This window comes from Galleria mellonella, unplaced genomic scaffold (genome assembly GCF_026898425.1).
Source record: "Galleria mellonella isolate WM207_F2 unplaced genomic scaffold, CSIRO_AGI_GalMel_v1 utg64, whole genome shotgun sequence".
NCBI lineage: Eukaryota > Metazoa > Arthropoda > Insecta > Lepidoptera > Pyralidae > Galleria > Galleria mellonella.
The window spans coordinates 9490940-9509072 of NW_026442133.1; the positions used below are offsets into that span (position 1 = coordinate 9490940).

General features: G+C 30.1%; 1 protein-coding gene across 1 annotated transcript in view; it reads left to right on the forward strand.

The window, feature by feature from the left end:
* LOC113512301 (pyrokinin-1 receptor-like) overlaps window positions 1–17681 on the forward strand; it is a 40150-nt gene extending 22469 nt beyond the window's left edge. The window contains exons 2-5 of the mRNA XM_026896094.3: window positions 9574–10464; window positions 15598–15818; window positions 16890–17004; window positions 17261–17681. Coding sequence (XP_026751895.1) covers window positions 9678–10464; window positions 15598–15818; window positions 16890–17004; window positions 17261–17592 — 1455 coding nt within the window. The 5' untranslated portion in view covers window positions 9574–9677 and the 3' untranslated portion in view covers window positions 17593–17681. The remainder of the gene's footprint in view (window positions 1–9573; window positions 10465–15597; window positions 15819–16889; window positions 17005–17260) is intronic.
* The last annotated feature ends 452 nt before the right edge of the window (window positions 17682–18133 follow it).

The window sequence follows — 18133 nt, forward strand, 5'->3', positions numbered from 1 at the left end:
TCTATAGTAAGCCTATCCTACTCTTCAGAATACAATGACGGGCATAATAGTAGTACCTCTCAGGCAAGATATATAAAACTGCTACTAACTTGTTTTGTATCTATTCCATATTATTAATATTTATATTCCGATACTTTTCTACAGTTACAAATGTTATAAGTGACACATATAAAGCAATTTAACGTTTATGTTTAAAACAAAAAATAACGGCTATATGAGCTGAATAGCTCGTATAGCCGTTATTTTTTGGAAAAATTGCTTTGTCTTGATACGTGGGAATCCCACGTATCAAGACAAAGCAATTTTTCCATTCAATTAACAGTCATATTATGCAATTACGAATAATAATGTCCTCAACATTGAATAAAATAATCGCGTGCGTTACTCTAACATGAGTAACCAAGTAAATTGCTGTTTTATAATGACCGAGGATTGTGTTGTACAAGTATACAAACTTCTTTCAATAGCGTTGCTAGTTTCAAGTTGTACGTTAATTGCGATAGTTGTCATACACTTACATTGTAGTATTATAAATAAAATTACAAATCGCATTCTTTTAAAGTGAAACCAGAAAGAATCGTCAAACGTTTTTAAAGATTGTTACATAAAATAATTTGAACATTGTACAAATATAAAAAGATAAAAACATCTGTCATCACTCAATAGTACCTCGCCAGTGTATACCGATAACGCAGACGAAACATTCCATTTTCACCCCATTAACTAGGCGCGTGTCAGAATCTTCAATTTCAGTCACAAAATACTTCCTTAAAAGGATTATAATAATTTCGATTTTAACATACAAAATAAATTACAAGATATTGAATAAAATATAGAAGTTGTTCAGTCAGTTTCATATGTAATAAATCGATAAAGATAAGCAACGTAGGTAACAGACAGGTAGGTAGGTGCTAGACAAAAGTCCTATTATCATCTATACCTAACAGTTCTTATGAAAAAAGTTCACAAAATATTATTCTACTACGAGTATTGCCACATTCATCAGGCGGCTCGGTATAGGGTTCTATATCAACCTCATTCCTCCGCTTGCACTAGATTATTGCGCCTATATTTGTCTTCATATTGCTAAACATTAAATTATTTTAAATTAATAAGTAATAAATAATTTATCATTACAATCAACACTCAAATTAGTGTTTCAATTATCCAATTCACTGCAGCACCAAGTAAACATAGAAATGTAAGAATAATAAATCTATTTTAATTTTTGTATTATACATTTATTTTTAGTACGGTTTATATATTTCACTTACAACAAAAAACACTGTCCCGTAAATTTATTTCAAAAATTTCTTTCTAGTACCTAAATCTTGCTCATTATAAATCGTATGTTCAAAACTTTGATCTTCTAAATTAAGATGGTGAATTCACGTGACAGAAATACCTGAGAAATCTGTCCTCAATGAAAATTGATTTTATCGATGTCATTCAAAGTGTCAAAATATGCTGTAACAAACTCAATAATAATATTAAGTGTTACACAATCACTCCAATTGATTAATTCTTACGCTAGGATACCGTGTGTTATGAGAAACCAAACAGGGAATGTCTGAGAGCACAGATCTTTTTTGGGATAAGAATGTAGCTAGTACGTTGATCTAGAACAATATTGGCATTAATTTTTTTTCAGATAAGTTCGGCCGTTTAAGCATGTTATTAATAAATTAACCAAACATCTTTTTTTGCATTTTATAATATTAGAAATATTTTATTGGAAATAGTAATAATGATTGGTAAACTATTTATTTTCTGCTTGAATTACTAAAACAGTAGATAAAGACAACCAAGGCAAAAATCGAACCTAAAATTCCAAATGTTTACTTTTGACATATAGCTAATTAGTTGATGACTAAGACTATTGGTAAATAAATGCATGTTATTGATATTTTGTTTGATGTAATTTATGAGCGCACTTGATCACAATCTTATTAAATCAATATCAATTAAATTTTATAAGTTAATAACGATGTCATGATACGACACCATATAAGGGATACACGGAATAATATTAATAATATCAGAGGGAGACTTTGTACAAATGTTGTTTGCTTGAGCACCTCTGTCCCATTCGTATTTCTACCATGAAGCAGTTGCGTTTGCATGACTGTATTTCGGTTTGAAGAGTGGGAAATGGCAATGATTTACAAGATACAGAGGAATCCTCAGGAGTGGCAACGCATGGAGAGTATCATGAGCGAAACAGTATACTCTGTTATGTCCATGGTACTGCTCATGTCTATAGGCGACGGTTGCCACTTTCCATCAGTTGAGCCGTCAGCTTGTTTGCCATTCTAAGTTGCATAAAAAAAAAACACGGAATAATTAGTAATTCTACTTTTTATTAATAAACGTTAATAAAATGGTGGGAGTTCCCAATACTTTTTATTTTGTTTTTTTCTTTAATATTTTGTGTATGTATGTGTGTATGAGTTTGCGCGGTATACTGAACTTATACGGAAAATTCTTTACCTCTTCGCGCTAAACAGCCCATGTAGAAATCCAAAAAATACAAGTGAAGCCCTGGTAAATACTAGTACGTTAATAAATAGCTTTAAGTCCTTGATGCGCTCGTTGGACTCATAATAAACTGGTTTTTTATGATCTTCATAACGCTATCATTACACTTCGTATATCTATATCATACAACTCAGACATTGCACTATTAAGTAGGTACAACGCTAACCTTTCCTGGAATGCCTGGTAATTTGTATTATACTATGTAACTAAAATAACGCATAGTAGTCAAACATTAGCTGAAATTGGAGATAATGATCTATACTTATATAATATTGTAAATATACCTAAAAGTTTGATTATTTATTTAATTGTTTGTTTATCCCCTTATAGTAAATGTATTTGGAACGCAAAAGGACGTAAGTTATTTTTTAATATAATATCCGGGTTATGCGAACAACATAATAGAAAAAAACTAGTTGACAATATAATTCAGACTTTATAAAGGCCTGAATTATTTAATTAGAGTTAAAAGTATCTTATATATAGTACATATATTCATATCTTGTGTTAGTCCAAGATAATGGTCAACCGATTATCTTCATTTCAAATCCGTTCTCCTACTGTAACGAAATTAACTAACAAACATCTTAACAAACATTCACATTTATAATATTATTGTAGACACAATAACTTAGTTTATCCAAGTAGCATCAGTTTATATTTATTAATATTTAAGCGTGGATAAATTAGGGTATCCAACCGATCCAATCCTTATGATTGGTTGCATTTAGGTACTTGATAAACATATCCAATTCCATTACTGGCACAGTAGCGTGAATTACATAAACAAACACAGTCTCCCACTCAAAAGATTACTTGTTTGTTTACGCTCAAATCCTTCTTGCGGTCCTAATTATAATAATCTGTCAATTTACATTTATTTCACAAGGGTAAGTAAATTCGTATAGAGAAGCAATATAGAATACCCATAAAATTATGGTATTTCTACGATCTTAGTATCTGTCTTTTAGGTATTGTCTGACAAAAACGTTTAAATATTTCATTAATAATATTTTAATATAATACTATTATTTCTACTAATCTTATTAAACATATAATAAATACGAAATTTTGTACAGATATGACGAGTGTATAGGCTTAATCAGGCTTAAACAAATTAATGAATTTTAATGAAATTTGAAACACGGATAGAAGTAGACCATATATCAATTAATATGTACTAGATTGACTTAATTACAATTACCTCTTATCCCAATTTACCTGCAGACATAACCGCGGAGCTCTACTAGTTAATAATAAAGTACTTTTTGCCATTTACTAACTTTACAATGTTTACAATAATGTTATTTGAAACCTTATAGGTACTCATAAGTAGAATGGATTGTCTATGGTCTATTTTATATGGATAATGCATAATGTATATGTATATTATTATCGTTGGCTTGCAATTACTTGGGAATTTCCTGACAGTTGACATTGAAACAACATTTGTAATTAATATTAGATATGTTACTTAACAACAATTAAAATGGAATAACCCGAACACACCCCCCTTCATAACTAATATTTGGTTTAAAAACAATGAAATCATCAAAAACAGATTAGTACTAGTAAAGTGTTGCTCTCTGGTGAAGATTCTTTCTATTAACATAAACAGTTTATACTTATAAACCATTGTAGTGAATTGATTCCTTGATTTATGGTAAAAATAAAAATTGTGCAAAAAATAAATAAGTGTAATAGTTGTAAGTATTACTTTAAATTTATAAAAATTATAATGGGTTAAGAAAACTACTATTAGATTTTACAATCAAATAAGAAAATTATTATCTTTTAGTCAAGATTCTAAACTATTCTGTTCGATCCATCGATATTAATAATGGTCCGTCGATTCATAAGTGTCATCTATGCTATGTAGTTAGCATATTATATATAAAAACATACACTATAACATATTTATATATACAAACATATTAAATACAAACTAGTTTTTACCCGATTCGTCCACATGACTCAAATAGATATCGATTGACCGGTATAAGAAACAGTTATATAATCTTTAGTAGCTGTACTTTAGCATTCTCTATCCCAATTATAATGAATTATATATACATATATATATATATATATATATATATATATATATATATATATATATATATATATATATATATATATATATATATATATATATTAATTTATAATATACTAAATTTCAAAATAATTTATTTAACCGTTAAAGCGCCAAGAGGTTACAAACAAATTCACTTATTACTTTATTAATAGTTCAACAAAAAGCAATAATAAACAAATATTTTTCTTTTAAGGGTTCCATACACAAAATAGTACAAAAGAACCCTTCTGATACGACTATGTCCGTCCGGCCATGCGTCCGTCTTTCTGTCTGTCACAGCCCTACATCTCAGCAACTACTAATGCTTTTGATTTGAAATTAGGAACAATTTTACATATTGTCGACCTACACAACTAAATGGAAATAATTGTAAAAATATTTTTAGTTTCTTTGCTGGGGGGTCCAAAAAGTGTAGGTACATTTGACAGTTTACTTAGGAAACTTACGGTACGATACAATATCGTTAGAGAAATCTAATGTACTAATAATCAGGTGATACAAATCAGCATCTCCTGTTCAATATACTTGCCACTCGTTACCACACATAGCCGCAATTAGTAGAAATTTTTCATAAAAAGGACATTACATATACCTATATATATAGCTATATACCTTCGTTCTGATATACCTTACGCTATTATTAACTCTTCTTTAACGACAAATTCTTCCTGCAATTTTGAACACCTTTTCCTTGAAATAACTCTCTGTCATATCAAGGTTCTACTAGGAGTTTTCTATAGTCCATCTTTCACTACTGATTATTTTTCCTCTTTTGAAAGCCTCTTAGAGAACCTAATCCCGTCCTATAATCACACTATTATTATGGGGGACTTTAATACTTGCCTTCGTAAAAATGACCTGCGTGCGAATCGTCTTAAGTCTCTGGCCCATGCTTGCAATCTAGAGATCCTGCCCCTCCAAGCCACCCATTTCTTTCCTAACTGTAATCCTTCCTTACTTGATTTGATTTTAGTCTCCTCTCCTGACCATGTTGCGAAACATGGCCAATATCCTGCAGATGCATTTTCCTTCCATAACCTCATTTATCTGTCTTATAAAATTCGTCCTCCCAAAGGTAAACGGAAAATCCTTATGCAGCGCATTTTTGATGCTATTGACATTGACCGTTTACGTCACGATGCTGCGGATTGTGATTGTTCTTCTCAGCTAAAATTGCGTTTCGAACTGGACAGTAGTTTATAAAAAAAATACTATTCAAAATGCTTATTATTAAGTTTACTTGAATAAAAATTATTTTATTATTATGAAATTGCTTTCTTTTTTCTTGTTTTAGAGTAACATTTTTTATGTCTATTCGTGATTGAGTATATATGGTCATTCTTTTTTTTAACCTACATGTTATTAAACTATACACTCAAAATTCCAAAAAAAATATTACGCTTTCTAGTCAAATCTTTTATGTTTTGTGATAGCTGAATGTCTATTTTATCTGAAAAAGTTGTTGGCCGCGAAGTTTACAAACTTTTCAATTCAAAGATTTTCAAGGCAAAGATGGATTGGACTAATAATTGTACACCTCCGTTACAATGTCTTTTATTTTTTGTATCAAATAGTTTAACTCAGATAGCTTGCAAATTATTTGTTACAATAATAATCAAATGGTCCTTTTAGAAAACTTACAAAGCAATACTTCTGTATATAATATAATAATAAATACATATTTTTAATCTTATACCACTCTGTCACAATTGCAGCTAGTTTGAAATATATTTTTGCTATAATTCAATTTTAATCACTTCTAGCACAGAAATATTAATGTCGTAGATTATAGTAGTTAACTATTTTTAATATGATTTTTCCGAAATTGTACTATTCATAACAAAATATAAAAATGGCTATATAAGTTTTAAAACCAGGAGACATTATCGTGACAGAGTGGTAGAGTATGTGACAGAGTTGTTATTCGATAAAATATCAGGTTGTATTTTGGAATAAAATTAGTTTTGAATGTACTTATTTAGAATCATTTATTATTTTTTTAGAATAATTAAATATTTAACAGTCTTTAACTTTCTTAAAACCGAAATACTTACATACTAATAAAATCACATTGCAGAACCTTTGGAATGAGAGATCCGTATTAGTATAATTAAATTATAAGACTTCTTATACTCTACTTATCTCAACTAAAAAAATATCTAATTTGACTGAAAACTTAAAATAAAATATTATTTTATATTATCATCAACAACAAATTACATTCTCCATAAATCATGCTAGTCCTAATCAGTCTTACTTTTCGAACACTGGCAAAGGCTCATCAAATTCAAAAAACCTTTTTCTTTCTTTTTTAGCTACCTTTGGATTTGGTAGAATTTTAATCAAATCCTCATATGGAACATACGATAAGTCATTCTCCACGAATTTAAACAATTTTCCACAATCATCGATTGTTTTCAGGGACATCACCAGAACGTCGCCTTCTTCGTCAACGTTACTTTTTGCTACTCCAGCGTATGAGTATTGAACATTCCTTTCACTTTTGACTTTAATGAGTACATGTACACCATCTTTTATGTATATTCCTTGAATGAATGTCCTTAAGATGAAATGTTTCATAAGAAGTACTAGAAACGGCCGTTGGATTAGAGGAATCTTTGTTTTTATATGTAGCCGATGGCTGATCTTCATCAGATGATTCATCCGGGTCATACACAATATCATAAAATCTTTTTCGAGGCATGCCAATTTTGTTCGTAATATCAGTGAGCGACAAATCCTTCGCTTCATGAATTGCAACGTCCTCTTTTTCGTTAGGAAACAACTGGTCGAAAATATTGTCAATATTGGATTCTATTTCAGGCAGAGGCCAATAAGTTTCAGGAAAGTGACACGAACAGAATTGTTCACAAAAACAACTCAGTACCCTATAGTTTAAGATTCCACAAGTTTCTGAGAACAGTTGGTGGATTTTCATGGTTCCTTTCAGGAGTAAAATATTGCTTGGATTTGCATGGTTCCTTTCAGGGTTAAAATATTGTTTATGTCTTCGTCTGTCAACAAAAATAATTTATTTTGCTGAAGATATCAGGGACAGGACAGAAGGGAGAAAAAGAATTCTAACGCATCTCCGATATCTTTGCCTTTTGCTACAATAACATCAGCTTGGCGTTTCAAAGTTCTACCAACACCATCAGCAGCTCCCTTCTCTTTGTCCTGATTAAAAAAAATTCAAGATATTTTATCATAAGATAATAATATTAGATTATAAAATCTAATATTCTCTCTGTATAACTTTATTCTATCTCTTTTTACTCTCTTCCTCCTCCTTGAGCTAGATACTTCTGAATTAGTCAGTGTTTTAGAATAAGGACGCATTACTGGATCTACTGGTATTAGCGATGGAGCCGGCGTGTTTAACAATACGTTTCCAAGCATCTGTTTTTCCCCTTTCTTTTTTTATCTCCTTGTTACTATTTTCTTTTCATGATACAATGTTTTCTCAAGGTCATGTCAGCCACAAGCTTCTTACGAGTATGATATCTCTCGAGATCTTTGCGTTTTACTTCAGCTACCTTTTCTGGATCATTTTTTCGTATCTCATGGCAACGCCGCTGTCTATCTACTGCTATTAACGTCTTCTATTTCGTCATGATAATATCTTGAAGAATAAAATATGTAAATAAGTATGTAAACATTAGAAAAACATTAGATAAACTTTATATCGAACAAGTAACTATAATAAGTACCGGTCCTATTTTAACAGATTCTTATATTTTATGAGATAAAATAAATATTATATTCTTTGCAAGTATTTTTTACCACTCCGTGATGGAGTGGTAAAAAATACTTTACCACTCCGTCACAATATTTTTGTGACGGAGTTGTAGCGTGACGGGTAAATCTTACTTACAAAATTGATAATATTTAAACGTTACCACAAAATACAAATCTAACAGATTGGCATGAAAGTGTTTCTTATTATGCAAAATATTAAATAATAAGAAGTAACTGTGATTGATATATTTTTGTCCAATACTTACGTGATGAAGTTGTCGCCGAATAAACACACGCACCTCCATACACAGATTCCAGGCGGCTAACGCGCGATTTCTGGGTCCTAAAGAGCTAATCCCAGGGAGGAGGAGGGAGGGCTAAATACCTAATCGACGGTAACAAAAGCGAGCCGTGTATATGCATCGTTTGAATGGAAAAACATGTGACCGAATATACCTACTAAAACAGTATGTAGTGAGAGACGAGATTTTTTTATTTTTTTATTAAAAATGTCAAAAAATTTTAGTCACTATTACAAAATGGATATAAATTATACACAGGCTCAGGTAGCAGGAGACAACTGTGATTTGTATGAAATACACCTCTGTCACGCGGATTGACGACTCTGTAAAGTATTTTTTATTATAAAAAAATACATTATTATTTATTTTAAACGTATATAGCCATTACATTTTTAGTACATACAGTACATATTGAAACATCCTTTTTTCCTCAATCCTTTCCTCCATACCGCAGGTGGCGGAAACCACGAGTTGACCAGTGGGTTGACGTCAGGAAGGTGGCCGGTCGTGAAACTAAAAACCAAATCTTTTTGTAATATGGATAAAACCATATTATGCCAACCCCAAATAATAAGTGGGATAAGGGTAGGAAGATGATGACATATTGAAACATGAATAATAAAATAATACAGATAATTTTTTATTATATTTTTTTTAATTGATGAAGATGCCTTTTTGTAGGTTAAAAACAGGATTAACCCATATAACACTTTGAACGATCAATAGCTTTATTGATTTTGACAAACATATCATTCGATTCGTCTTATAAAACTCGAAATAATAGTAAACAATAGCCAAATACTAAGAATTTGATCTAAAGATATAACAATTGTTTATATAATTTATACGTGTATTTGTACGTGTAGTCCAATATATTCACATGCCTTTTTTTATTTTCAGATGTCATGAGGATATCCAGTAAAGAAAATGGAAGACTCTACTGAAGCATTTTTTTTTTGATAAAACGATATGAAAGTTAATCAAAGTAATGCAAACAACACATCATGGGTTCTACAGAAGACTTTATTAATGAAACTACCAATGGCTCTCTAGTTGCTGACCCAACCCTCATATTTGGTCCTCAAAGAGATCCATTGTATATAGTTCTGCCTATAACAATAATTTACTCACTTATATTTGTAACTGGGTTAATCGGTAATATATTTACATGCTTAGTGATAGTCAGAAACAAAAGTATGCACACAGCTACTAACTATTACTTGTTCAGTTTAGCAATATCAGACCTACTCCTCTTAGTAAGTGGAATACCCCAAGAAATGTATTCTATCTGGTCCAAATGGCCTTACGTTTTTGGGCACAGCTTCTGTTTGCTTCGAGGTCTAGCATCGGAGACGTCTACAAATGCGAGCGTATTGACAATAACTCTATTCACTATAGAAAGATACTTAGCGATTTGTCATCCGTTCGTCTCGCACAAGATGTCCAAACTTTCACGTGCAACACGACACGTGATGATGCTATGGGTAGCCGCCTTCGCATTTGCATTACCTCAAGCTCTACAGTTTGGCATTAAAGATCACCAGGGTATCACAATGTGTTTGCAAACACGTGTCATAATCGAACATTCGTTTGAATTATCGACATTTTTCTTCTTCTTTGCCCCGATGGTCCTGATTACAGTTTTGTATTCACTCATCGGTTTGAGACTGAGAAAAACTAGTATAAGTAAAGACAATAATGACCAAAGATTATTTGAAAGAAGTCGCCACCTGACCCATGAAGTTCGACGGAAGTCTAGCCAGTCGACGAAAAGAGTCGTCAAGATGTTAGGTTGGTTTTTTAATATTATTCATATTATATATTAATTAAATTATATATTTTATACATGAATATATTATTTTAATTATATATAATGACAATTGTACATCACTACATAGTACAAAATAAAGTCGCTGTCGCTGTCTGTCCATCCCTATGTATGCTTAAATCTTTAAAATTACACGACGGATTATGAAGCAGTTTTTTTTTAATAGATAGAGTGATTTAAGAGGAAGGTATGGTTTATATAAATATATATATATATATATATATATATATATATAATATATACACTAGCGACTCGCTCCGAGAAGAGCTTAAAAGAGCTAATAATTGCAATAATTCAACTTCAGAATTAAAGGTTTAAGAAATAAAAGTAATAAGGGAAATAGCTAAATAACTTAAACCTCCACTTCGTGGTGGTAAATAAAATTCCAAAAAAGTGCTTATCCATTGATGCGTACACATCTAAATTACACGATCTCAAAAATAACAGAAAACAGATTACCATGCAAATCTCGTTAACGGTCTTTTTGACATAGAATATTTTCATGTTACTTTTTTGACGTCTATATAACTTGCCACGTGACATTATTATTTGTTATATATATATATATATATTTGGAACATGATACTCCTTATAGCCCATTGGCTTAGTATAACGTACTACATTTGTAGCCTAAGATTCCGTTGCTGACTTTTGTATACTTTTTAATGAAACTTGGTTTGAATAAAAAATAAGTAAAAATATAATACAATGTACCCGAGTTGCCTCTTTTCAGTTAACTACAAACGAGGTTGCCAGGCTTTAACTCTTACTTGCGCCCATCGGTGTGTACCGATGGCGCAGGCAGGGTTACCATTCCATTGTCATCCATTAATAAAAACCCTTACTTGCGATCATTTTTAGGGTTCCATACTGAAAAGGTACAAAGCCTTCGTCCGCCAATCAGTCATATACACTATAATACAGCAACTACTAATGCTGTCAATTTGACATAGTTTTTAATATCACTGGGCCACACATATTGTAATGGAAATAATTGAAAAAACATTTTTCTTTGCTAGAGAGTCGAAAAGAGGTAGTCAAAATTTAGAAATTAGCTTACAAGCCCAAGTGGAGTATCATATGAAAGGACTTCATTTGTACATTTTAAATTTTTTTCCTTTATTTTTATGTTCCTTGGTTTTTGACTTATGATAGAAAATGTGACAAAAAATATCCCCCTCCCCTCCATATATTCAAGGTTCGCAAAGTAAAAAATTTAAAATAATTACATCTCAGTCAGTACTGATATAAAAATGACTGAGATAAAAAATCTTATACCTGCAGAAGTCAGCATCAAGATATTAGGTTGTTACTGATTAGTCAATTAAACGTTAATGGTTGAAATTCATTGTTGGATTAAATGTATCACTATTTAAAAAAATGCTTAATTACATCAGAATCTTAGAATTAGTGAATGATTAAATTTATTCCTATTCATGTATATTCACAGAAGTTGAATTACTAGACATATAGAATACATAGGTATGAAACATAGCAGCCATGACCTCTAGGCACTTATTGTACTCGCGCATACAGATTATATTTTGTTGTAGTATCTACATTTTTATTTAATGTTCAGTAGATATTTTGCAACAAAACATTACCTGTTGCAATTTATATTGTCAATTGAAAAACTTGTTTTACTTCAAACAATTTTTTTATTTATTTATGCCAAGCTATTCTATTACTACTCTTCTCTTTATATGGTAGTTATTTTTTTTAAATTAGTGTAAATTTCAATCTCATAATACTCGATATATATCTAATAGGAACCTTCAAAATTAATATTTATTTAGTTTGCTAAATAAATTTTAATTTTGAATTATAAATTTATTATGTCAGTAAATAATGCCTAAATTTATTTAGGCATTATTTATTGACAGCAAGGTTTATTACGTCTCTACATATACAAGTACCAACGTGTCAACAAAGTCCAACGTTGTAAAGTAATTGATGAAAAGAATAATCAATAACATTATGTTATTATGGAACACGTTGTTATAGGACTTTATTGCGTTATAATTACTTCGTGATACCTATGCGATATAAAATGCTAACAAAATGTAATATGACATATCGTTCGAAATATAAACCATGCGCAAGTTAATTATTGCAGCTACAAAGATTAGCTACGTTTACAAGATACGTTAATAAAATATTGCATATATATACATATATTACATACCTAAGAAAAAATCATTAATCTTTGAATTGAAATTGAGTTTATGTAGAAAAACAATTTAATTGCGTTTATAAGTCTATCAGATAAACTTATTCTGGAGGTTTCTACATAGATTATGCAAAGATTTTTACCTGTTTCGACATAAACAAGTAAATAATGTAGGTATATCAAAACCATAAAAATCTAAATAAATATGCTGATGAAAAAGACTAAACTAGTGCGTTTAGTAGTAGTTTAGTAGCTATTATTCTATAGTTTAAGAATATAATAAAACAAAGCAATGGCTTTATTATAAGTATAAGAAGTAACTGTATTCGCTACACCATGACTATAGTCATGAATGCTACAGTTTTTAGGAAATTACAATATTTTGCCCTAATCAGTAAATAATCTGAAATATATATGCAACTGATTGCACGTGATTTTGTAAAAAAAAGTTATTTTTTTTACAAAATCATACACAACATGAACCATAAACTTATAGGTATAATAATTTAAAATATTCTGAATACAAAGCGCAAAGCTAAAAATTATTTAATTAAAATATATATATACACAATCATAAATATGAAAATTGACATCATAAACATAAATATGTCATACATATGAAAATCAATTGCGTGAAGAAAGTTATGACTTGACTAATTTCTGACATTGATAGTTTACAATTTCAACACTCAAAACTTATCCTACTTCCTTATTTTATAAATGTGAAAGTTTAAATATTTATTTGTTACTTAATAGACGCTTAAACGGCAAAATACGTTAGAAAGAAATTTAGCACACATAAGTAAACCATGTCACATTAATACATAGTACTTTATTTACTAATTCACGCGTACAATAAAAGATAAAACTTAATAATTTTAACAAGAATATGTATAAGAATTATAAAGTTTCTTTTCTTGATATAAGTTTCATACCATCGAGTACGCAAGGTGTTATTATATATTTTTATTACTTTTAGTTTTAAAACTACTGAACTCTATTATAAACTTTTACTGTGTATTCTTATGCTTGCTTTACTCATTTACATAGTAAATATTTTTTTTAAAAACTTCTTCATTAAATTTTTTCATTCATTACAATATGCTGCCCAATAGCTTCGTCTGCCTGAATTTGGTTAGTGATATAAACACATAAATGAAAATAATTTTATATTAGTCATTTATCATGAATTAATTGTACATAGATTTTATACAATAACACATTTACCAGAGGGAGACTTTGTACAAAAGTCGATTGCTTGGGTACCTCTATGAAACACGAATGGGAATTCGTGTTTCAACCGTGAAGCAGTTGTGTTTGCAGGGCTGTGTTTCGGTTTGAAGGATAGGATATGACGTGAATTTACTGGGTACAGAGGAATAACACCTGAGTCCTCAGGAATGGCAACGCATGGGCGGTATCATGGGCGAAACAGTATAGTCTGTCATGTCCATGGTACTACTCATGTCTATAGGCGACAGTTACCACTTTCCATCAGGTGGGCCGTCAGCTTGTTTGCCATTCTAAGTTGTATAAAAAAAAATTGTATTTCTTAATTTAATAGAATAATTTATAAGTTAATTATAATATAACTAACTAGCGACACGCCCCGGCTTCGCACGGATGAAACACTGACACTAATCTATAGTAGGTAGTACTATAGAATGTCCTTATATTCTTCTATTAACATGTTGTAAAGGGCTATAATAATCTATATTAAATGGACATTAGATTGAAAGTACTTAATTGGATAAAAATTAATATTGTATTGCTTAAAATTACTTCGTATATAAGCCATTTTTTCCTCGTAAAATGTAAAGGATAAAAAATGGTTATTGTGGGTTATCCTTAAGAGATAGACATATACCATTGCGGACTTTTTTATTGACCTTTTTAAGGTGTACAATACTGTAGTATATTTTTTTGATTTATCTCGTGGAGTTCAGCCAGCGTTTGCAATGTATGCGCAAAAAAATGTGTTTATTTACGACATCACATTAGAAACCTCTAAATGTATCAGTGTTTCTCTACTACATTACGCATGTATTATACATATAAACCTTCCTATTAAATCACTCTACATATTAAAAAACCACTTCAAAATCCGTTGCGTAGTTTTAAAGATTTAAGCATACATAGGGACGGACAGACAGTAACAGCGACTTTGTTTTATACTATGTAGTGATGAATCTATCATTCCTATGTTCTAGACTTTTCTTTATATTTTGTAGCCTCTTATTTAAATACATAGCTATCTTATAATTTACTTCCTATTCTTTAATTGGTATCTCGAAAATTGTATTCCAACATATCATTTTTGTAACAATAAAACAAAACCAAATGAAGTATTTGTCATCAAAGTCATCAAGCAGCTGTGCATGGCTATATTTGTATGTATACCAATTTACTATAGTGGATTTAAGTTACAGAATTGACTTTTTATATAATTAAATATAATCATAATCATTTATAGTTAATTACTACTATTAATTATTATAAATAACTTGACATGTACAAAAATTGTAATTACCTGTAGTGTGTTGGAGTTTAATCATCTATAAATAATTAAATGAATAATAATAATAATTTCAGTTTAAAGGGTGAGATATGAAAATAAGAATACATAGTATTGAGGTACAACATAACAGTTCTTCGGAACTCCAACACGTGAGACATAATATGAGCATCTCATTATATTCTGTAGTAGGTATCTATAATGCAGTTCATGTCTATAAGTGACGGTTATCATTTTAGATCAGATGAGCATCATTCTCAATTACATAACAAAGAAACTTAACAGTAATTTTAAACATATTTAAAGTTAATACATAAAATATACAAAATGTGTATGATCTACAACTCTATTCATAGATATCAATCTATGGATTATGCATATATTAAATCAATAACATTTTATTGTCAACAGTGGCAGTTGTAGTAGCATTTTTTATATGCTGGGCACCATTCCACGCTCAAAGGCTGGTAGCAATTTATGGCACCACGGAAAACCACCAGGCGAAGTCCCCAATACTGCTAATGGTGTACTCCTTTCTCACTTACATCTCCGGTGTATTCTACTACGTGTCTACATGTATCAATCCAATTTTTTACCATATTATGTCAAACAAATTCAGAGAAGCATTTAAGGTAAATAAATTTATTAACATTATACTTTTTGTATCATTTTCTTTAGATGGCCGTGGAGTTTTTCTCAATAATGATTACAAATATGTACTAAGATTATTGGAATATACAGAAATCAAAAAATACAAATATAAAGCAAGCTGTGTATTTGTCTATTTGTAATAAATACCCAAAGACGCTAACAGGCTTTTAAAAATCATTAATTCTTCGTTAATAATTTAAACATACTGCTTATTAATTCCTATGTATGTAGTTTATGCAAGTAATTTTCAAGAAATTGCAGACATTTTATCTTTACAATTTCATAAATATAAAGATAAAAAGTATGTACACTGGAAATATAAATAGTAAACTTCACTATACGTTTGTCCTTCTATTTCCAACAAAAACGTTTATATTTCGTCGTGCTACAACTGTTTATGATCATTTGTACTACCGTATTTATATAAATAACAATTAATGGTGTAGTTTATATTACTAACACAATAGGAAGTATATCAGTACATACTAAACTAAAAGAAGTACGAGTAAACTAACTAAAGTTCAAACCTCATCTTTGAATTTTTCAATCACTCAATAATTATTGAAATTTCATTTTTTAATAATATATCCATTAATTATTAAAATTTCATTTTTTAATAATATTTCAAAATAATTAGCATCCTTTCAAAGGAATGTTCTGCCAATGATACTGAATATTTTGCAAAGAAAAAAGGATTGGTTAAAGTTAACATGTTTATTTAACAGTTAATTGTATCAGAAAATTAATTGTATCATAATTATACGAATCTATGTTATAGGAAAATCATTATCATAATTTTATCTAATCATTATCAATCATTGAAAAATTCTTCCCCATCAGCAGGCTAGGAAGATTTCGCTAGTGATATGTGATATTTCATATAAAATGTTAAATCATCGCACATGTAACTTCCCTTCATACAATCAGATACAAATAGCACATTGTGATTTTTTTAAATCGCTTTCATAGAATTACATCTCCCATATACTTAACTGATACTATCAGTAATTTTAATAGATCACTCTTAATCTGATAATGTAGCATTTTTACAGAATACTGTAATACAATGGTGCTGTCATAAAACTGAAAGAGCAAATGGCAAACGCTGTTCGTATACTGCCATGGCTTTTCTACGTAATCAAACTTCGTCGGGAACAATGAACTCAGGTACCTATAAAACATCTGCTCAATAGACTTAAACAAGTCCTATCCCAATTCTGAGAATGGATCTTCCTCCATAGAGAAATTTTTTTTCATCATCTCTTACGACATCATAGAGATATGATTAAGCGATGACACATTACAATCTTATTCAGTAAAGCAAATATTTCTGGAAAAAACTTTACAGAATTAAAAATTATCAAAATTAATATGAGACATTGAGATGGAAAATCTTTAAGAAAATATCATCTTTTATTTACAGGTAACTCGCCAAAGATTGAACTCTCAAATGGTCACAAGAAAAAACACGACAGCAAAGATAATGCTCGTACTTACGAGCATGATATGAAGAATAATTCTTGTAATGAATGCAAAAGGATTGCATCGTTGAACCGTGAATATCATCTACATAGTTGCTTTGAACAAAAGCTATTAAAACTACAACCACCAAAAGAAGGAAAAAGGTATAACTCCCAAACTACGCAGTCAGATAGAACAGTTTTCGTCAACGAACAGCGACAGACGCGTAAATTGTGCTGTTCCCATCAAACTTTGCCTACTGAAGAAACTACGCCTGTCGATACAACACGATAGATCTTACTCAATAAAGAAGCAGGACAATGAATACGGATAAGTTTCAGTAAAAGCATGTTTTATTATTACTGTCATCTCAGGTTTTAAAGCTAAGATGAAAAAAACTGCTGGTAATTATCGGTATATTTGAGCAGCTTCTAAAAACTATGTTATTAAGTGATAGCTGATTTCGATTTATTAATAAAATAAAAAGCGGTAATTCAGTTTGTAAACGGGTTGGTTCTTATATGTCATAAAGTCTCAAATTAAAAATATTTTTTATTACCGCCACTACGGATTCGTACTTTTTTGCCACAGCTGTATTACTACTGAAAAACCTCTCGCAGGGAAAATTCGGCCAATATCACTATATGAAATCTTTTATTCAATAATGACAACTATAATAAACATTTAATGTATACTGTAATAAATATTTTCAGTAATGGTATGTGATATATTTGTACACTAGGAATTAATATTATATCTGCATTGTATGCCTCCGCTAATTCATTTACTACACAATTACCTATTCACGATACTCGTATGTATATTAAATCTTAAG